The 23,062-nt window shown below is 45.2% G+C and overlaps 1 protein-coding gene across 2 annotated transcripts in view; it reads left to right on the forward strand.

The window, feature by feature from the left end:
• The window catches only part of PLCD1 (phospholipase C delta 1), a 239,063-nt gene that overhangs the window by 36,822 nt on the left and 179,179 nt on the right, over positions 1 to 23,062 (forward strand). The window contains exon 1 of one of the 2 annotated variants that reach the window (XM_040352792.1): positions 9,836 to 10,068. The exons of the other annotated variant lie outside the window; for it this stretch is intronic. Coding sequence (XP_040208726.1) covers positions 9,969 to 10,068 — 100 coding nt within the window. The 5' untranslated portion in view covers positions 9,836 to 9,968. Of the gene's footprint in view, positions 1 to 9,835; positions 10,069 to 23,062 lie in introns of those variants that run through there. 2 annotated transcript variants of the gene reach the window in all.

The following is a 23,062-nucleotide window of genomic DNA, read 5'->3' on the forward strand; positions in this document are numbered from 1 at the left end:
TAAATTATGTCCTTATTCTCCAAAAATCAGATATAGACATCCACTACTTAATGGTTCTCTAATATATTTTTCATGAAATCATTTCTTGGTGTGATTTTCTGCCTCCTTGCAATCCCTTCTGTGACCCGAGCGTCCGACACTTTTTATTTTTGCGCTGCTGTGATCCAACATCCTGTAAGCAGGTGACTACATTTGTTTATTTTCTGATGAGAGGCTTATGTGTAGCACACTGGTATTTGGTAGGGTTGCGCCTAAATTTACTTGCCAGGTATAGATACCATGGCTAATTGTTAGAGTGACATTGATTAAACCTCGTCTGTAATTGCTGCACTTCTCACTTTTGCCACTAGGTGGCCGGTTACCTGGTGGCATTGGATATGAGAAGGGAGCTGCAAAGTCAGATTATGGGTATATGGGATATCGCAGCCAATGGGCAGGGGTTTCCCTAAATCCCTCGGCCTGCTGGGATAATCTATTTTATATATATTATATAATTTTGGGTGGAGTCAGGTGATCAGTGTTCTGTGCCACCTGGACGGCTGTCTGAGTGGACGTGTGTTGTATTGCCCGGGCTGCTAGGTCGGAGATTGGGCCTATCCTGGGCACATCTGGCTGCTAGGCTGTCTGAGGGCCTATCCAGAAGAAAAAGAGCAGCGCAGGTTTGAGATTGCGGCTTTCAGTCCAACCAGAAGCAGCGGTTCTGCTTGCCGGAGAACCTGTCGTGGTCGGAGGTAGTGGGGAAGCTGTCGCCAGTAAGGGACTATCCGCCTTATTACCAGTAAGTACCGTATTTATCGGCGTATACCGCGCACTATTTTGCCCTGAAAATCAGGGCAAAATCGTGGGTGCGCGATATACACCGATACCCGCTTTCCCGCCACGAGTTTGAATACTGCGCCGGCATATACCGAGCGCAGTACACTCGTGAATCTTCGGGCAGTCTCGGCGCCTCTCGCACTGACGTCCTGTACGTACAGGACGTCGGCGCGACAGTTGCCGAGCCTGCCCGAAGATTCACGAGTGTACTGCGCTCGGTATATGCCGGCGCAGTATTCAAACTCGTGGCGGGAAGGACGCGAGGACGCCGGACCCGCCGAAGAGGACGCCGGACCCGCCGAAGAGGACACCCGAAGCCGACGAGGCCGCCGCGCAAGACACCAAAACTGTAAGTACAAAAAAACTTTTTTTCCACAGGATTGGGGGCCACTTTAGGGGTGCGCGGTATACGCGGGAGCGCGTTATACCGCGATAAATACGGTAACTGAAGCAAGTACCAGAGCAGCATTCTCACCGGTGATGGTAAAGAATTGGGAAACTTCAGTGGGTATCAAGCCATGGACCCAGACAGCGGAGGTGACGCTTGCAGAGCAGCCTTGTGTGTCCAGCCAGGGACCAAGCAGGCCAATGGGCTGAAGCTTGAGGGAGTTCTAAGCTATGGACCCAGCAGAGAATCGGGGGTGACGCTTGAGGGAGATACTACTGTGAATATTGGAAGAGCTCAAGGGACTCGGTGGCAGAGAATCATCTAGTCTAATAGGAGAGACTGGGAGCTCAGTGATCTGAAGAACTATACTATCGCTAAGAAGTGATTGTAGTGTAAGTGAAGGAACTGTTGCAACTTGTGTTAAAGGCTGTTGCCATAGGAGACGGCATTCCTACACCTGCAGATTTTGTGTCTTGCTGGATACTTTCCCTGCATGGCTTTCCTCCTGTTGAAATCTCGGAGTCTGACAGTTATTCTTGCAACTACCCAAGGGTGTCCTGGCCCTAACCCTCTCTCGCAAAGAGGGTTAAGGACTGGACCAATATGCAGCTAAATGACCCAAGGGGTTTTTACAATTCGGCACTGCGTCGCTTTAACAGACAATTGCACGGTCGTGCAACGTGGCTCCCAAACAAAATTGGCGTCCTTTTTTCCCCACAAATAGAGCTTTCTTTTGGTGGTATTTGATCACCTCTGCAGTTTTTATTTTTTGTGCTATAAACAAAAATAGAGCGACAATTTTGAAAAAAAAACAATATTTTTTACTTTTTGCTATAATAAATATCCCCCAAAAACATATCTAAAATTTTTTTTTTTTTGGTAAAAAAAAATCGCAATAAGCATTTATCGATTGGTTTGCGCAAAATGTATAGCGTTTACAAAATAGGGGATAGTTTTATTGCATTTTTATTAAAGCGTTGGTTCACCCTATTGATAAAAAAAAATAAAAATTCCCTCTAGCATAAAATGAGGCATAGTAGCGCGAGCTACAGTATGCCTGTCTTTATTTTTTTATCCCCGTACTCACTGTGCACTCGTAGATACAAGATTACGACTCCCAGCGGGGAATGGGCGTTCCTATGGAGAGAGAAGGTGATTGACAGCCGGCTCTGGCACGTCACGCTTCTCCGGAAATAGCCGAAATAGGACTTGGCGCTTCACGGCGCCTGCGCATAGTCTGTGCACAGGCGCCGTATAGCGCCGTGAAGAGCCGAGACCTGTTTTGGCTGTCTTCGGGGAGCGTGACGTGCCAGAGCCGGCTGTCAATCACCTTCCCTCTCCATAGGAACGCCCATTCCCCGCGGGGAGTCGTAATCTTGTATCTACGAGTGCACAGTGAGTACCGGGATAAAAAAATAAAGACAGGCATACTGTAGCTCGCGCTACTATGCCTCATTTTATGCTAAAAAGTTGTTATGGAGGGTGAACCACCGCTTTAATAATTTTTTTACTACTAATGGCGGCGATCAGCGATTTTTTTTTTTTTTTTTTTTTTTTTTTGTGACTGCGACATTATGGCGGACACTTCGGACAATTTTGACACATTTTTGGGACCACTGACATTTTTTACAGCAAAAAATGCATTTAAATTGCATTGTTTATTGTGAAAATGACAGTTGCAGTTTGGGAGTTAACCACAGGGGGCGCTGTAGGAGTTAGTGTTCACTTTGTGTGTTTACAACTGTAGGGGGGGTGTGGCTGTAGGACTGACGTCATCGATCGAGTCTCCCTTATATAAGGGATCACTCGATCGATACGCCGCCACAGTGAAGCACGGGGAAGCCGTGTTTACATACGGCTCTCCCCGTTCTTCAGCTCCGGGGAGCGATCGCAACGGAGCGGCTATAAACGAATAGCCGCGCCGTCGTCGGGGATCCGACCGCCGCATGTAGCTGGGGGGGGGGGGGGGGGGGTCCCGATTGGACCCCCGTCTAGGCAGGCACGTACAGGTACGTTGATGTGCCTGTCCGTGCCATTCTGCCGACGTATATCTACATGAGGCGGTCGGGAAGTGGTTAAGAGAAATTATTTTTTTTTGCATTCAAGAAGTGTCTGGTGCCCACTGACTTTAACTACTTTTCACCCAGTATGCCTCACAACCCACCATATACAGAAGGATGTCGGCTATCTCTGGCCCTGGAGGTTCTTATTTAGACTGGAGGAGGCCATTGCTTCATATGTGATAGCATAGTGCAGGTGATGGTTTCTTTGTAAGGAGACATTAGCGGTCCATTAGACCCCTAATGCCAGCTCTGCACATGTTTTGAAGATCATTGCGCACAGACAGAGCTGAACAAGAAAGTGCTCAGAGCTAGTCACTTTCGGGTTCATTATTAACCAGGGAGATCAGTGAATGCTTGTTCACTAATTTACTGATGCTGTCCATCCCACCACCCGCCATGATTGTTTGGGCACCCAGGAAGGACAGGTGGGGGGTACATTACAGTACACATGGTATAAAGCCAACAGTGTGAAAATGCAAACAAACCAATCTGTTTACATGTTGGTGCTGCCGCCAACCTGATCCTCATGCATGCTTTTATAAAATTGTGGTTTTAATAAACATGTAGAATGAATAAGTACATAGAATATGCAACGTTTGTCATTTGATGTGCCTACATGTATAAGACTATGGTCAGTTTTTATATCCTTTTTTGTTAAATGTAAAAAAAAAAATATTTAGAAATCTATCAATTTTCTATTATTTTCATCATGAAAGTTGTTTGAATTATGTGAAATATGAAATGCATGCATATTCCTGAAAAGCAACCCTGGCATCAACTGATGTATTTTGTTATTTGACCAGACTTTCTACACCAAGAGCCGGGATATTATTCAACTTTAGTCAGAGCTGCACAGTCTTCTTCTTTTTTTTTTTTTCTTTTTTTTGTAATTCTCTTTTATTTTTCCAAAAGTTGCAATTTACAGTCAAATAGAAAAATGAAGAAATGCATCATAATCCGATAACCATGCAAAAGTCTCAATTAAGTTCCCATGCCGACAGGACTAACGGAACACAATATGAACCGAAACGTGCCGTAGTGTACAAAGCCTGTATGGAAGATATAATGGCGTTGGACACCAAAAACATAGACTCGTGTGCATAAAGCTGTGCAACTATATTTTAACAAAATAAAACATTATACCTATAAATTGGTCTCTCGTGGTCAACTGGAGTTGGCGTATAACAGGATAGTCCCATATCTGGAAGAAAGCGGCTCCCAGAACTGAGCCAGGTAAACGGGGAGGGGAGTGAAAGGGAGAGATGGGAGGCGGTCAGGAAGAATATAAGTAGGGGATCAGACGTCCCTTGTACAGAAGAAAAAAAAAGATAGGACCAAGTCAAGGAGGTGAGCCAGGTTGCGAGATCTCATGAAGATGGGCACCAGTGGAAAGAAAATGTGGCCAAGGTCTCCAAGTGTCATGGAAGGTCTCCTCCCGGTTGTGCAAAGTAGCTGTGAGATCCTCCATGTCTCTAAGTTCATTAACTTTGGAAAACCACAAGTATTTTAACGGCGGGTTCTCCGATCTCCAGCATAGGGGGATGCAAGCCTTGGCCGCATTCAATAACTGCATTGTGAGGGAAGTCTTATATTTCATAATAGGGCAGTTCGAGAGATGCAACAAACAGGCCACAGGGTTCCCCTCCAGGTCGACGTTGGTCAGGTGCTTGACAGCAATGATCACCTCTTGCCAAAAAGGCCTACGTTTGGCACAGTCCCAAAAGATGGTTCCCTCTGCATTGCCACAGCGACAACATGTACTAGGGACCTGGGGAAAAAAGCAGTGTAGAGCAGTGGGTACCCTGTACCATCGGGTCAATCTTTTGTAGCCAGTCTCTTGGATTCTAGTCGCCATGGAAGACTTCTGGGCAAAGTGAAGGATCTTCTCCCTCCTGCGAGTCCATGAATTGGGTTTCAAGATCTGATTCCCAACATAGTTTCGTTTTATCTATAGATGCCCCTTATCTGCATAGGCAGTTTTTTTTTTTTTTTTTTGGAAAGGTGGACCAGCCCTTTTAATCGCTTGTCGGCCAGCCACCGTCATTATACTGTGGCAGGTTGGCTCCCCTGCATGTAGGTCAGCCGCTTTAAGAGCTCTAGGGGCATGTGCCGCCAGAGACAAGTGTGTCCGGCAGCCACTATGTTCACTGGCGACCCACGCCAAGAACGGGGGTCTTTCAGTGATATTTATACAGTAATCAGTGGCTATTTTTAGCTCTGATCGCTGTATAAATGTTGGTGGTCCCAAAAAAAGTCAAGTGCCCCATCTGTCCGCTGCAATTTTGCAGTCCCACTAAAAATCACCGATCACCACCATTACTAGTAAAAAAAATAATAAAAATGCCATAAATCAATCCCCTAGTTTGTAGACGCTATTAGATTTGCGCAAACCAATCCAATCTATATTTTGATTCATTTGTATCTTTTTATTTTTTTTATTAAAAATATGTAGAGGAATACTTTTTTTTATGGGGGGGGAGTGAGGGGATATTTATAGCAAAAAATATTCTTTTTTTTATTTTTTTTAAATAGTCGCTCCTTTTTTTGTTTGTAGCGCATAAAATAAAAACTACAGAGGTGATCAAATGCCACCAAAAGGACATAAATTTTGTTTGTGCCCAGTGCCCAACGTCACATGATCGCGGAATTGTCAAAGCGACGCAGTGGCGTATCCCAAAAAATGGCCTGGGGGCAAATCCTTCTAGTCCTTAAGTGGTTAAACACATAAGGGCTTTTCTTCACTACTTTTCTTTATGCTGGTAGTTAAATTAATAAATTGAAGAATTTAGGCCTCATGCACACTGGACGTTGTATAGGGGGCACAAATTACTTGCCTTGCCCTGGGTGCTGACAACCCATGCAATGCTAAAAAAAAAAGCCTCTTAACTTTTTTAGCTGGCTCCTAGATTAAAGCTATTTTTTCAAGCCCTGGTTTAGACGTATCAAGCGCTTTTTGGTGTTATATCATTTGATTGGCCAAAATAATTATAATAACAATTCTGGCCATTAAAATTAATTGACCCTTAGGCCCCTTTCACACCTGCGGACCGTATATGTCCGCTTTTTCATCCATCCGTTTGCGGATGAAAAAGGGACATACATTGGTCCCTATGATTGCGGATGAACATCCGCTGACACCCGTAATCACCCGCCTCCGCAAAGATCCGATTTTGCAGATGGAAGAATGTCCTATTTTTTTTTCTTCCGTCTGCGGATCGGATGAACACGGACACATGGTCCGTGTTTATCCGATCCCCCCCATAGGGCGGTCCCTGCACAGTGTGCGGAAACCGCCCTGTCATCCGACGGCTCAGCGGAGTTATACGGAGCGATCCCCACTGCGCTTACGGACACACATGGAGGCGGATCATTACTGATCCGCCCCGTGTGAAAGGGCCCTTATGCACCAAACGCCACCTAGCGCTTGAGTGCCAAGTGTGTTTGTTTGTTTGTTTGTTTTTTTCCTCACAAAGCTCTGCTGCTCCTACAGTAGACACGCTGGCTGTTTTTTTTTTTTTTTTCTGCCTCTAAACTCAAAACACCTACATGTGCATGAATACATAGGCAACAGCAGGGCATGTTCTCGGCTCCGTAAGAGTTGGGGGGAGGAGACGCAGTGGCACACTGAGCTTCCCAGTGAATGACTGTACAGCGGGGGCGTGTGAGTTTCCAGCATAGCAAGAGAACTGACCACGGTGTGCTCTCCTCCTTTTTAGTGTGGTCAATTTTTTAATAGGAAAGCAAGGGCACTAGCAGGAACACCAGGGATTTCACATAAAGGAAGCAATACAAAGCAAACAGGATTCTTTCTCGTACAAGTACATGATACAGCAGGCACATATCAGGAATATGTTGTGCGTGTTGGGGCAACAAGCACTTAAATTGGAGTTGCACCCAAAAATGGAACTTCCGCATTTCCAGTTCCCCCCTCCGGTGTCACATTTGGCACCTTTTCAGGGGGGAGCAGATACTTGTATAATACAGGTGTTTGCTCCCACATCCGGAGACAGATTCGGCGGCGATCTACGCCATGTCCGGGAACCCTGGACAGGTAAGTGTCCTGATATCAAAAGTTAGCAGCTGCAGTATTTGTATCTAACTTTAAAAATAAATATTTTGGTGGATTCCACTTTAAGAGACAGGAAAAAATATGTCAAAAGCCCCTAAGATGCAGCAGAAAAAAATATCCAGTGTGCTGTAATTATAGCAATAGAGTTTTTTTGTTCTTTTTTATATCAGTTTATCCATCACAGGAGGTGAGGGGGATAGGAAATGGATTCCAATGGGGGCACTTAGGTGTGGGATTATTACTTTTCTCAGTGATCACAGGTTGGTTCATAAAGATCTGTTTACAATTCTGATTACTGTCACAGACACTGATCACTGACCACTGTCGCTAATCACTATCACATCATACACTGACCACTGTCACATTCTACACTGATCACTGACCGCTGTCACATTATACACTAGTCACTGACCGCTGTCACATTATACACTAGTCACTGACCGCTGTCACATTATACACTAGTCACTGACCGCTGTCACATTATACACTAGTCACTGACCGCTGTCACATTATACACTGATCGCTGTCACATTATACACTGATCACTGACCGCTGTCACATTATACACAGTCACTGACCGCTGTCACATTATACACTTATCACTGACCGCTGTCACATTATACACTGATCACTGACCGCTGTCACATTATACACTGATCACTGACCGCTGTCACATTATACACAGTCACTGACCGCTGTCACATTATACACAGTCACTGACCGCTGTCACATTATACACTGATCGCTGACCGCTGTCACATTATACACTGACCGCTGTCACATTATACACTGATCACTGACCGCTGTCACATTATACACTGATCACTGACCGCTGTCACATTATACACAGTCACTGACCGCTGTCACATTATACACAGTCACTGACCGCTGTCACATTATACACAGTCACTGACCGCTGTCACATTATACACTGATCACTGACCGCTGTCACATTATACACAGTCACTGACCGCTGTCACATTATACACTGATCGCTGACCGCTGTCACATTATACACTGACCGCTGTCACATTATACACTGATCACTGACCGCTGTCACATTATACACTGATCACTGACCGCTGTCACATTATACACAGTCACTGACCGCTGTCACATTATACACAGTCACTGACCGCTGTCACATTATACACAGTCACTGACCGCTGTCACATTATACACAGTCACTGACCGCTGTCACATTATACACAGTCACTGACCGCTGTCACATTATACACTGATCACTGACCGCTGTCACATTATACACTGATCACTGACCGCTGTCACATTATACACAGTCACTGACCGCTGTCACATTATACACAGTCACTGACCGCTGTCACATTATACACAGTCACTGACCGCTGTCACATTATACACTGATCACTGACCGCTGTCACATTATACACTGATCACTGACCGCTGTCACATTATACACTGATCACTGACCGCTGTCACATTATACACTGACCGCTGTCACATTATACACTGATCACTGACCGCTGTCACATTATACACTGATCACTGACCGCTGTCACATTATACACTGATCACTGACCGCTGTCACATTATACACTGACCGCTGTCACATTATACACTGACCGCTGTCACATTATACACTGATCACTGACCGCTGTCACATTATACACTGATCACTGACCGCTGTCACATTATACACAGTCACTGACCGCTGTCACATTATACACAGTCACTGACCGCTGTCACATTATACACAGTCACTGACCGCTGTCACATTATACACTGATCACTGACCGCTGTCACATTATACACTGATCACTGACCGCTGTCACATTATACACTGATCACTGACCGCTGTCACATTATACACTGACCGCTGTCACATTATACACTGATCACTGACCGCTGTCACATTATACACTGATCACTGACCGCTGTCACATTATACACTGATCACTGACCGCTGTCACATTATACACTGATCACTGACCGCTGTCACATTATACACTGACCGCTGTCACATTATACACTGACCGCTGTCACATTATACACTGATCACTGACCGCTGTCACATTATACACTGATCACTGACCGCTGTCACATTATACACTGATCACTGACCGCTGTCACATTATACACTGATCACTGACCGCTGTCACATTATACACTGATCGCTGTCACATTATACACTGATCACTGACCGCTGTCACATTATACACTGATCACTGACCGCTGTCACATTATACACTGACCGCTGTCACATTATACACTGATCACTGACCGCTGTCACATTATACACTGATCACTGACCGCTGTCACATTATACACTGTCAGTATACTCGGCCATAACAACACATGCACACCAGCAGGCTCTGTGATTGGTCACTGGATTTCTCTCCCCAAAACTTCCTACCAGTTACAATCCTTCTTTCCAAAAACATACAAATAAATCGCACTTCTCCCTCCTGTTGCAGAGTTTCCTTGCGCTGCGTACAGCCCCTCCCCCTCCTCCGCCCCTCTCCTCCCTCCTCCTGTCCGGGCTCTCCCTGTCACCCCTCCGGATCACTCTGCTCCGTATTGGGGTGACAGTGGAAGATCGGGGGATCTCGGTGCTGGATCGGGGGGGTGGGAGCTCCGTGATCGGCCGATCAGTATGCAGTGTATCCGCAGACAGCCGTCCCTGAGCAAGTCCCAGGAGCAGATCCTGCAGGAGAACAGCCGCAGAGTCAGCCACATCAACAGCAGCCGGCTGGGTAGGAGACACACCGACCTGGGGGGGAGGGGGGGATCGGGGTGTGTGTGTGATGATCGGCTGTGCTGTCTGTCTGAACTTCTCCTGAGTGTCAGTTGTACCCCTCCCCCCCTCTTCATTCTCTATGGGGTGTCTCTACCCCCTCCTTCCATGACCTGCAATCACCTCCCTCCTCTGTCCCTGGAAGAAGTGATCATCATTTCTCCTCTTCATCACTTATCTTCGCTATTATCATTTATATGTATTGTGTTGTACATGCAAATCTAAGAACAAAGCTGTAATATAATAAATATAGTGATGGGTTATGCTGTGATTGCTGAGTTCTGTGACTGACCGCAATATGATATATATATGATATATGTTGCTGTCAGCCGCAGAACTCGGCAAACACAGCGTAACCCCGGATCACTATTTGTTATTACAGGGTTGTTCTTAGATTTTTGCATGTACAATAAAGGTATTTTTGATACTTGTGGCTTAAGCGCCCTTAAGATTATATTGCTGGCCAGAAAGTTCAGGTTCAAAACAAACAAAAAAAAAAAATTGGGTCAAGGCAACCTACCACATCTGTGCTATAAATGGGATTATATGCAGGATGCCTGGACATACCAATGAATTGAGACCACACCAAAATTAATTTATTTTTTATTTTTTTATTAAATAAATAAACAAGACCACTTTATCGGCTGGCCCCGATCCACGGAACCAGCTCCTTTAAATAGGGACTTTCCAAGAACTGGAAAATTCTGGAACATCAGATGACCCTGATTGACCTATCCTGAGCCCTTAAACTTTCAAATTTACCTCAGCAACCCAAGTACCTAAACCAACCCAGACCTTTCCCGCTCAAAAACCTTCTTGACCTATCACCACCTCAGATTTCACCCCTAGCAACTCAATGCTTTAACCAATCCCCTTATTTCCCGCCTAAAAACCCCAGGGGAACCTTGAAACTGTCCCCTGCCAGGAATCCCATGAGGAAAAGGGGGGCTAAAAACAGTCTAAACCCCCTTTTCCCCTTATTTTTTATCTACAATGGGTTGCTGTAGGGCTCATGACATGGTTGCAAGAAAACTCTTGTGTTTTTATCTATCCCCGCCCCCCCCCCCCTTTTTTTTTTTCCCGTTTACAGATCTTAACACATCAAGGGGAAGTATACCCCTGTCGCATTCAGTGGGCATTACCACCTGCTGAACGTGTTCCAATCAAATCATGGTTGCGGTGGTGGTGGTGACATTTGCAGATGTACAGCACAAATGCACTCTACTGAACTTGCCTGCATGCTAGCAACAAGAGGACATTAGGCATCAGAAGCTGTATGTGTCCTAGCAACACAACACTAGGGGAGAAGCTGTATGTGTCCTAGCAACAAGAGAACACTAGGGGGGGGGGAGAAGCTGTATGTGTCCTAGCAACAAGAGAACACTAGGGGGGGAGAAGCTGTCTGTGTCCTAGCAACAAGAGAACACTAGGGGGGGAAGCTGTCTGTGTCCTAGCAACAAGAGAACACTGGGGGTTGGGGGTGGAGCTGTCCTGTGTCGAAGCAACAAGAGAACACTAGGGGGGGGGAAGCTGTCTGTGTCCTAGCAACAAGAGAACACTGGGGGTTGGGGGTGGAGCTGTCCTGTGTCGAAGCAACAAGAGAACACTAGGGGGGGGAAGCTGTCTTTGCTTGAGCGCCAAGCTGTCCTAGAGCTGATTACATTTCAGGCAAAATTATGCCTGTGATGCATGGGATTATAGGCAGGATGCCTGGACACACCAAATAACTTGACACTACACCATTGTACATCCCCCTTCTTTTTTTATTTTTTTTATTAAATAAATAATAAACACACATTCTTTATTAAATATAAATATTACTCATATATATTACTATTATTTTTTTTTTGGGATAAATAATGGCCGCGGCATAACTATTGGATTTAATTATTATAACCATTAACTTAATCACATATACACCTCACTCAACCATTTGTTCAAACTAAAAAACACAGCTCAGCCACTCGAGCTGCAATAAAATGACTTAAAACAATTCAACTATCCCCTTTGTTTCTGCAAAGAGATTTATCCACATAGATTTTCTGCTGCGACAGGGGGTGGGTGGGTGGCAAGCTCTGCTGAACAGTCCTCCTCAGGAACGGCTGGCCCCGGACCCCCTCAGCCAGCTCCTAAAATAGGACTTTCCCCACATTCTGGAATGTTCCTACCTGTCAGATGACCTTATCTGACCTATCGGGTACACTTAAAATTAGGGTTGCCAACTCATCCCTTTAAGGCCCCATTCACACCTAGGCGTTTTTACGCCTGAAGCGCACTGCTCACAAACTCCAGAGGGGAGAATTAACATTATTCCCTATGGTGACTGTTCACACCTGAACGCCCAAACGCCTGTCGCGCGAAGCTCAAACAAGTCCCGGACCTTTTTGATTCGCGCGACAGCGGCGTTTGAGCGTTTTTTTTTTCCCCATAGAAAGTAATGGGAAACGCGCGTATTGAGCGTATCTCGCGACAACGGGCGTTTGCTATGGGCGTTTCGTCGCATTAATCAATAGAACTTGTCGCCCATGCAGAAGAATAAAAAAAATCTACCAACATAGCAACAAGTGATGAAAAGATGATAATTTTTCCTATTGGCTAAAATAAGAAACGCCGAAGTACAAAAACGTCGCACGACGCTGTATGCAAACGCGCAAATAAGCATGAATACGCGCGAAAAAAAACGCCTGAAAAAACGACCGAACGCCCTACGCTCAGGTGTGAATGCAGCCTTAAACAGAACACATATTACACGGGTTCTGTGGCTGATTAAGGAGGTAATTAAACTCACTTGGTGCCTTATTTGCATTAAATTAGCTTCAGAACCTGTGTAATTCATATGTGTTCTGTTTTAAAATGAGGTGGCAACTCTACTTAAAATCCTAAATTCTCCCCAGTAACCTGGCTGACTAGACCAATCCCTGCCTTTCCCGCCTAAGGACCCTACTGACCTATCCTGGCTTTAGCCTTTACCCCTAGCAACAGCTGCCAACTACCAATCCCTGCTGTTCCCGCTCAAACTAGTCAAAAGGCCTTGAAACTCCCCCTGCCAGGAATCCCATAAGGAAAAGGGGGGCCTTGAAACAGTCCTTTCCCCTTTTCCCTCCATTCCTGTATGCTGACAGGTAGAGGCCCTGAGGTATGACATTTTGGGCAAAGTACTAATGTCACTTTATGGACTGGATCACATGTGGCTTCTATTTCTACACAGTATATATGACCCACAAAACTAGCACACCAGGATAAGGATGATTTGTGGGTCAGTCCCAGACTAATGTGTGCTCTGGGATGCGATCGGAGATCTGTGAATTTGTCGGGATATGTGATTGTTTTGAATACCGGAATACCTGTACATCCCATATGGGTGTATGGATCGGTACACCCATGTGAATGACGCCCTAGTGCGGTGCTCATTAAGGCAGATTGGCTTTCTAGGAAAATGTTAGATGTTGCTTTTGTTTGGCTTTATTCCTTGGAGGAAATAAGCATCCAAAACACCAGAGATTAATTACTGTATTTTCATGCTCTTATGTTGTACAGCTCATTTCTATGGCTTTTTTAGCTTTACAAGGGGCAAGGCCACCCAGCATTGATAATTCAGTTATGAGTGGATGCTGTTGGGAGTGTCACTCCTCATGCTGCATTTATTGTCATTACATGACTCTGGTTACCTCTAGACCTAATCCTTCAGTACGCTCCATGTGTATGGAAGTTCACATCCTCCAAACCCTTTTGGGTATTTTAACCACTTGCCGCCCGCCAATGACAGATTGACGGCGGCAAAGTGGTTGTAGAATCCTGACCGGACGTCATATGACGTCCTCAGGATTCTTAGCCGCTGCGCGCCCCCGGGGGCGCGCATCGCGGCGATCGTTGTTGCGGGGTGTCAGTCTGACACCCCGCAACACCGATCTCGGTAAAGAGTCTCTCACGGAGACTCTTTACCACGTGATCAGCCGTGTCCAACCACGGCTGATCACGGTGTAAACAGGAAGAGCCGTCGATGGCTCTTCCTCACTCGCGTCTGACAGACGCGAGTAGAGGAGAGCAGATCGGCGGCTCTCCTGACAGGGGGGGTTTGCGCTGATTGTTTATCAACGCAGCCCCCCCTCGGATCGACACATGGACCACCAGGGATGCCCACCAGGGAAGGGCAAAACAACAAAAATTGAGAAAAAAAAAGTCAAAAAAAAAAAAGTCTGAAAAAAAAAAAAAAGTCTGGGGGAAAAAAAAAAGGATGCAAAAAAAAAAAGATGCCAATCAGTGCCCACAAATGTGCATTGACTGGCAACAAGTAAATCAGTGCCGCCCCACAGTGTCCATCAGTGCCACCCCACAGTGCCCATCTGTGCCACCCCACAGTGCCCATCTGTGCCACCCCACAGTGCCCATCTGTGCCACCCCACAGTGCCCATCTGTGCCGCCTATGAGTGCCCATCTGTGCCGCCTATGAGTGCCCATCTGTGCCGCCCATGAGTGCCCATCAGTGCCGCCCATGAGTGCCCATCAGTGCCGCCCATGAGTGCCCATCAGTGCCAACTATGTGTGCCCAGAAGTGCCACCTATGTGTGCCCATCAGTGCCGCATACCAGCGCCGCCAATCAGTGCCACCTCATCTGTGCCCGTCAGTACTACCTCGTCGATGTCCATCAGTGCCATCTCATCTGTGCCCATCAGTGCCACCATATCAGTGCCCATAATTGAAAGAGAAAACTTACTTATTTACAAAAAAATTACAGAAAAAAATAAAAACTTAATTTTTTTCAAAATTTTCGGTCTTCTTTTAGTTGTTGCGCAAAAAAAAAAAAATCGCAGAGGTGATCAAATACCACCAAAAGAAAGCTCTATTTGTGGGTAAAAAAGGACGCCAATTTTGTTTGGGTACAATGTAGCATGACCGCGCAATTGTCATTCAAAGTGCGACAGTGCTGAAAGCTGAAAATTGGCTTGGGCAGGAAGGTACGTAAGTGCCCTGTATGGAAGTGGTTAAAGCCCAATTCTGGTTTCTTAGTGTCATTTAACCCAGAACGGCATCACCATAACAAAGCTTGGGAAATTTTTAAAAATGAACCTGTTACAAAGCAGTGCAATTCAGACTGATATTATAATAAATAAAAAAATGCATCCACGGAGGTTGCCTTCAATGAAAATTGTATAGCTCAGTAAATCTAGGTGGCTGAAGTTACAATATATGTCATTTTTATAACCTTTTGAGTTTCCAGAGCCTCCTTTTCAATCTGCTATGCTGTGTATTAGGTGTCCTTGTTGGAAAATAAATAAAATCCTGTTCCCATTTCAATATAAAATTAAATACAAATTGCAAAGTTGATATTTCAGTAGCATGGTCCTTTTTCATCAGCCTTTGCAGTTCAGCTTCCATAGGGGAGAAGCAGAATACAGCTGTGTAAGTTATGACTCCTAGCTTACATAGGGCTATGGACTCTCTTGTGTGACCATGCTACAGCTTGGTGATTGGTTCAGCACTGTCACATGTAGTGAGTCACATGCCTCTCCATCAGTGGCGGTGCGTCCATAAGGGGGAAAACGGGTGCCGCCCCCTCTCTCCTGCGCCCCCTCTCTCCTGCCACCCCCTCTATCACCATAGATCTATGGTCACCGCTGACACCCCCTATTCAGGCGCCGACCCCTTTTCGGGCATCGGGAGCCTGAATAACAGCAGCGGGATATTTTTTTAGAAGCACCTGATTAGAGCAATAGGCTCAAATAGGCGTCCAAAAAGGTGAACAGCGGGCGCTATGCTGGGCGCTCGCAGCGAATGAATATTCACTTTCCTAACACTGAACTGTCTCATCCAATCAGGTGCTCGGGTCTGTTACCTGTCACCTGATTGGCTGAAACAGGTGCTGTTATTGGATGCCTATATGGCGTCCAACAATAGCAGAGGATGGGAGAAGACATCGAAGAAGCGTGTAGGACACTGCCGCTGTGACACGTTGCTTCACCGAGACAGGTAAGTGCCGGGCAGGCGGGGGAGGCACAGTGGCTGCGTTTGATGGGCACAGTGGCTGCGTTTGATGGGCACAGTGACTGCCCTCCATTCTTGGAGGTATTTTCTTCCTTCTCAGTAGCAGAACTGAGCTGTAGGCTGGTGAAGGAAAGGCAAGTGCTGTTGAGGAGAGGATATTTATACAAACCTGAATTAAGAATAAGGTTTACTTTAGGGACGCCATATATCAGCAGTTAAGTGTGACTATTGGTGGCATATCCTAAGTGCCAGTGACGAACGCATGTCTTGAGAATATTATTTTTTAGCAACATACTATTCGTTGTGTCCATCCCTTGTAATATATTTCCATTTTGTTCTGCCCAATAAAAAAATAAAAAAAAATCACGTTCAAGAGAATGTTTAGCATGTCAAAAACTCTGATCAAGCATACCCTTTCCCTTCCAGTGTAGACTCCTTGGTGTGTCTGAGACACGGTCATGTGGCCTTTCCTACATAGGTATTTACTGGTGTATTAGAAGAGGAGCATTTAGAGCAGGGGTGTCAAACTAGCATCCCTCCAGCTGTTGTGGAACTAAAAGTCCCATGATGCCTCTGCCTGAGGTAGTCATGCTTGTAACTGTCAGCCTTGCAATGCCTCATGGGACTTGTACTTCCAAAACAGCTGGAGGGCTACCAGTTTGACACCTACGTGTTCAGGAGAGGAGTGTTTGGGTAGAGAAAAAGGCTAAATGTCACCAAACGCTTGGCGCGCCTAAACATGGCTAACTCATTTGAAAAACGTGGCTTTAGGTGATTTTTTTTTTTTTTTAAGCTGCTATTTCTTCACCTGGAGCAAAGGCATCCACAGGAGGAATAAAAACATCCTGTATGCATCAGACCTTAAAAAGTAAATTTATTTTTTGTTTCTAGAATATCTCATGTCTATTAAACATTCAGCATGTCCATCCAAATATTTAAAAATTGAGTACTTGATGGGTCCACGGGGTTTATGAAGCTTTGTTTGTATTTGTTGCCTTACAAGCAGCTGTTGGTAAACTCTGGAACTTATTTAACTTCCTCGGACATTCTTGAATAATAGAGCCGTTTCTTTTCACAGCTTTCCATTGACCACATTTTTTTTATTTTTTATGCTGGTTTAATGCAATGTAAAACGGAATTATTTTGGTTAAATTACTGAGAGATGGTAAATTTTCTACCTTTACAGTAGATAAATGATATGTGCGCTCCCTCAAAATCAAACTCCAAAACCACACAAGGTGGGCTGAAAAACCATTGGACTGGCCGTTTTAAAAACCTGTCTTTTTTTTTTACCGCTCCTTACCATCGAAATCAATGGGAAACCGCGGTTTTAACCCTTTTTCGGCCGCTAGCGGGGGTTAAGACCACACCACTAAAGGCCGAATATCGCTGTAAATACAACGGTATAGCGGCGCTAACAATCGCGCCGCTATACCGCCGCCGCACCTCCTCTGCCCAGTGTGAAAGGGGCCTAAAAGTGGAGAGAACAAAATCTGGTACATGGTGGCCAATCCGCTTCTAACTTTAGCTTGTTCAATTAAGCTTTAAAAAAAAAAAAAAAAAAATGGAACCTGATTGGTTTTTATGCAGAGCTGCGCCAGATTTCCCAACCTCCAGTTTTAGTAAATCAAACCCAATTTTGATTTTGATTTTTGCAAGTGTCACTTTGTTTTTTTTGTTTTTTTGTGTTTTTTTTTACGAAAGGCAAATCCACTTTGCACTACAAGTCCAAAGTGCACCTTAAATTGCACTGAAAGTGCACTTGGAAGTGCAGTCGCTGTAAATCTGAGAGGTAGATCTGAAATTAAGGGAAGCTCTGCTGATTTTATTATCCAATCGTGTGCAAGCTAAAATGCTGTTTTTATTTTCTTTGCATGTCCCCCTCGGATCTACAGCGACTGCACTTCCAAGTGCACTTTCAGTGCAATTTCAAGTGCACATTGCAATTGTAGCCCAAAGTGGATTTGCTTTTAGTAAATAACCCCCTATGTGTTTCATTAGAAGAGGAGAGTCCCAGATCATCTATCAGGTGCCACAGGGCAAAAATTCTGGAAATGCTCAAATGACTTCTCACGTTTGACAATGGTCTTCTTCTGCATTATTAAAACAGACCCAGGAGAAAGCATATAATTAAAGTGTTAAAGAAAAGTCAGACATCCTTATCTGTATGCTTGGTCCAATGCAGCCATTCCACAATGATGGAAGTAAAGAGGGCCATACACAGAGAATTTCTATCCCTGCAACCACGGGTTGACAAGGGACTCCCTCCCGCCGGGCCATTTTATTTCTCCAGCTGGGGGAAGCTGTCCCCACTGGGAGAAGACTGTGATGATTGCTAATGCTTATACCAGCCACTAGTGATCGTATATAAAACCGACAGGCTGGTTGTACCCAAGTTGATTGATCAATTGGTACATTCAGCCTGCCTATACATGAATCGAATCAACCAGGCAACTAACACTTTTTTTTTTATTTTTTTTTTAAAAGGGAAGGTAATGTCAGGCTTCATGTTTTTGTTATGGCAAACATGGAGGGTTCCTCTAAAGCCGCGTACACACGATCAGTCCATCCGATGAGAACGGACCGATAGACCATTTTTATCGGTTGTTGTTGTTATTATTATTATTATTACATATATTAGTGCCAGTAAAAATTCTCTGATTTAGCCAAGTCTTACGAAGTACCTGACTGCTGAGCTACACCCGTCCAACCTGTCTACACCAATAATGTGTCCAGTGACTGGGCTCATGAAAGGCAGTGATGTCATCTCAATGGGGAGGGTATGGCAATTGAACAGGTTTGCTCCACAGTTTAGGACAAAGCACAGCTCTTCAGAACATTGTCACTGTTGTCCAAAAGCAATTGTCATATCTTGGTGATTTTTGTTTTGAAGCTAATTTAGGATTTACTAAATTAAGAACCCTTAGTATTTCCTTACAGCAGCCAATCAGAATCAAAATCTGCAAAATTACGAACCCAGTCTGATTGTTTTATTGAAAGCTATGGGCCCTGACTAGGGAAATGTATCGCATGTATGTCAGGACCGATGTGATCAAAAAACTGTAGAAAGCTCCTTCAAGGATCAAACCTTTAACTTCACAACCTTTGCTGCTCCTTTTTTTTTTTTTTTTTTTTTTTTTTTTTTTATCAACTTATGACTGTATTTATATTTTCTTTGTGACTACTGATTAACCACATTATTGCAAAAACTGTTATCTGTTTGTATTCCTGATATTGGCTTTGATTCATGTTTCTTATGGGTGAAGTTCTACATTGAATTCACATGGTTATGCAAGAGTCTATTACAATGTTACTATGATTTTCCACGTTTTCATTTCTCACTAGTGTATTGAATTGTATTTGTACTCAGAGTCTCAGGGAATCGTGCTAGGGAGAGGTCTGAGGGGAAAGGCGGGAAAGTGACCTGAGGCCGGAAAGTGACCTGAGGGGAAAGGCGGGAAAGTGACCTGAGGGGAAAGGCGGGAAAGTGACCTGAGGGGAAAGGCGGGAAAGTGACCTGAGGGGAAAGGCGGGAAAGTGACCTGAGGGGAAAGTGACCTGAGGGGAAAGGCGGGAAAGTGACCTGAGGCGGGAAAGTGACCTGAGGTGTGCCAGGGTCACGTGGTCAGTATGCCTAAAAGGGGGCATACCCAAGTAGAAGTAAAAGAAGAAATGGCAAGAAAAAAGGGGATGGGTGGGTGGGACACAAGAAAGCCCAGAAGGAGGGCGGGTTTAAATACCTCCCGACTGTTCTGTTTGCTCTAATGTAAAGAGCTGCGCACACTGTTGGTGCTATATAAATCCTGTATTATTATAATTAATAATATTCATAGAGACCTGAGCTGTTCTGAACAAAACTAACTTGCACATAGCAGGAACAAATTGTGTTTTAGAGATATAAACCGTGATACGTGGTGATTACTGCTGGTATTGAAATAAAATGAACTTCAAAGGAGAACTCCACCCAAGAGGGGATGTTCCACATGTCTGCTCCACTGCCACATTTGGCACCTTTTGGGAAGAGCGGGTACCTGGTTTTGACAGTGCAGCTCCCCCTCCCCCCCCCCCCCCCCCAAATCCAGACCATTCACATAGTGCTTCACTCATGCACAGTAGGGTACCAGCTGTGAAGTCGCAATGCTTCACCTTGCGGCGATGGCGGTGGCAGCACCCAATTAAAAAAAATCAGCTGGGGTGAAGACACCGCTGGATTCTTAGACCGGTAAATGTCCTAATATTAAGACCCCTTTCACACTGGGGCGCTTTTCAGCCTTTTAGCTCTAAGAAAAAAAAAAAAAAAGCGTCTGTAAAGCGCCTCTCAAGCCGCCCCAGTGTGAAAGCCTGGGGCTATCGCACTGGGGCAGTGCGCTTGCAGGACGGGGAAAAAAAGTCCTGCAAGCAGCATCTTTGGGGCGGTGGAGGAGCGGTGTGTACACCACTCCTCCACCGCCCCTTCCCATTGAAATGATTGGGCAGCGCCGCAACACGGGCACTATTAACCCTTGCCTCGGCCACTAGCGGGGTTAAAAGTACCCCGCTAGCGTCCGAGAAGCGCTGCTATAACAGCAAGGAGTCTAAAAGTCAACAGTTACAGTGTTTGTAGCTGCTGACTATTCACTTTTTTTCTGAAGGAGCCTGGAGCTCCACTTTTAAAGGGGTTGTAAAGGTTTGTTTTTTATTTTCTAAATGGGTTCCTTTAAGCTAGTGCATTGTTGGTTCACTTACCTTTTCCTTCGATTTCCCTTCTAAATGTTTTTTTTTTTTTTCTTTGTCTGAATTTCTCACTTCCTGTTCCTCCTCAGTAAGCTGTTCTGGCTGGGGGTTAGTCAGCCAGAACGGCTCGGATGATGGGGGCAAGCTTACTGAGGAGGAACATGAAGTGAGAATTTCAGACAAAGGGAAAAAAACATTATAAGGGAAATGGAAGGAAAAGGTAAGTGAACCAACAATGCACTAGCTTAAAGGAACCTATTTAGAAAATAAAAAACTAACCTTTACACACGTCCGAGGAACTCGACGGGCAAAACACATCGTTTTGCTCGTCGAGTTCCTTGTGAAGCCGCCGAGGATCTCGGCAAAACAAGTTTCCTCATTGACTAACGAGGAAATAGAGAACATGTTCTCTATTTGGCCCAACGAGATCCTCGTCGGCTTCCTCGGCCGAAAGTGTACAGACGACCGGGTTTCTCGGCAGAATGCGGCTCCGATCGAGTTTCTGGCTGAATTCTGCCGAGAAACTCGGTGGTGTGTACGGGGCCTAAAGCTTCTGGTCATCACAGCCAGCACTGAAATGCAAAAAAGCCCAGTGTGTGTCCTTGGCTAAAAACTGATAAGTCTGCTTGCCCATCAGAATTTTGTTAGGGGGCCCCATGATCTGTAATTACGCTCCTGATACTGTAGTGCAGGGGTGTCAAACTCAATTTTATTTTGCGCTGTTTCAGCAATATTGTTACCCTAAACGGGCCAGTTGTATCTGTAGGACTAGATGTCCAGAGTGCTCCACCCCTCTTGAATCAGATGTCAAGTGTCCCCCACCCTCCCTTACATCAAAGTGTACCCCCCCCCTTACCTTGTGAAGATGCTGGGGGTTGAGTTGGAAAGCAGTAAGTGCAGGGTCTGGCGGAGGACCAGAGGAGGGTTGGACTCAGCTGCTGGAGTCTGCTGAATGCTGAGACCAGGGGAGAGGGAAGTGCAGGATCTGGCAGTGGAACTCTGGAAGAGTTCTGTCCTCCCCTCTGCTGCAAGGGCCACATGAAATGGCCTGGAGTACCAGATTCGGCCCTTGGCCATTGTGTTTGACACGTACTGTAGTGCATATTATGTCCTAGCTAGTGCAGTTTGACAGCTGTGGTGCATATACTAGAGCTGCACGATTAATCGTAAGAAAATCGCGATCTAAAATCCCCCCCCCCCCCCCTGATCTCCAGGCTGGATGACCTGCGAATTTCGTGTGCGGCCATAGGAAAGTCCCCGGCTTCGGCCTAGCTCCGGAGCGGCGGCGTTCTTGGTACACCCCGGCGGCGGCTGTCTCGTCGGGAAGTGACGTTTCATCGCCGCCATCTTGTTGCTCCACCCCACACTCCTGCACAGTAATGATAGAAGGGGGCAAGCAGACATCTTGTTACACCCAACAGTTATTTTCAACACAAAACGGAGCTTATGTGCTTAAATACAGTATTTGTAAATCGGACAGACTGTTTACATGTTACATTTTTAACAGCAGCATTCAACTTTACATGCTTGCTAATGTGATAGCACACCTCTGATTTTCACATTTAGTTAAATGTGAAAATCAGAGGTGTTCTTTCACATTAGCAAGCATGTAAGGTCAGCAGGTTTGCTGCGGCTTTTAAAATTTAACATGTAAACAGTCCGTCAAATTTACATATACTGTATTTAAGCACATAAGCTCTGTTTTTGTGTTGAAAATAACTTTAAATACATTTTTGAGAATCGTGAGAGAATTGTGATCTTCATTCATTACAAAAGAATCGCGATTCTCATTTTTCCCTGAATCGTGCAGCTCTAGTATATACCATACAGTACAAGCTTGTTTTCAGGATTTACTTGTATCCTTGATAGCACAGCCTCCGTCAGCACTGTAGTGGGCCCACTGAATGGCCAGCATGAGGCAGTTAGATGATGTAGGAAGCTGTAAAGCTGAATCAGTAAGTGGTAGAGTGATCTACCTAGGTATGCATTGTGACAGAGGTGTGCAAGTCACAAGACCAGCTAAACAATTACTAATCCTCTGACAGGTGCATTAAAGCGGAGGTTCACCCTAAAAACATGTATTTAACATTCCATTCAGCATAATTCCAACATTTACACTATGCCGTATTATTATTTTATTTTTTTGCTGTACATACCGTCTTATTGTTTTCCACCCGGCTTCTGGGTTCCTATGCAGAGGCTAGATGATTGATGCCTTGTGAAAAACTTCCCCCCACGGCGCATAAGGCGAGTCACC

The sequence above is a fragment of the Rana temporaria genome, chromosome 5, assembly GCF_905171775.1.
Source record: "Rana temporaria chromosome 5, aRanTem1.1, whole genome shotgun sequence".
Lineage (NCBI taxonomy): Eukaryota > Metazoa > Chordata > Amphibia > Anura > Ranidae > Rana > Rana temporaria.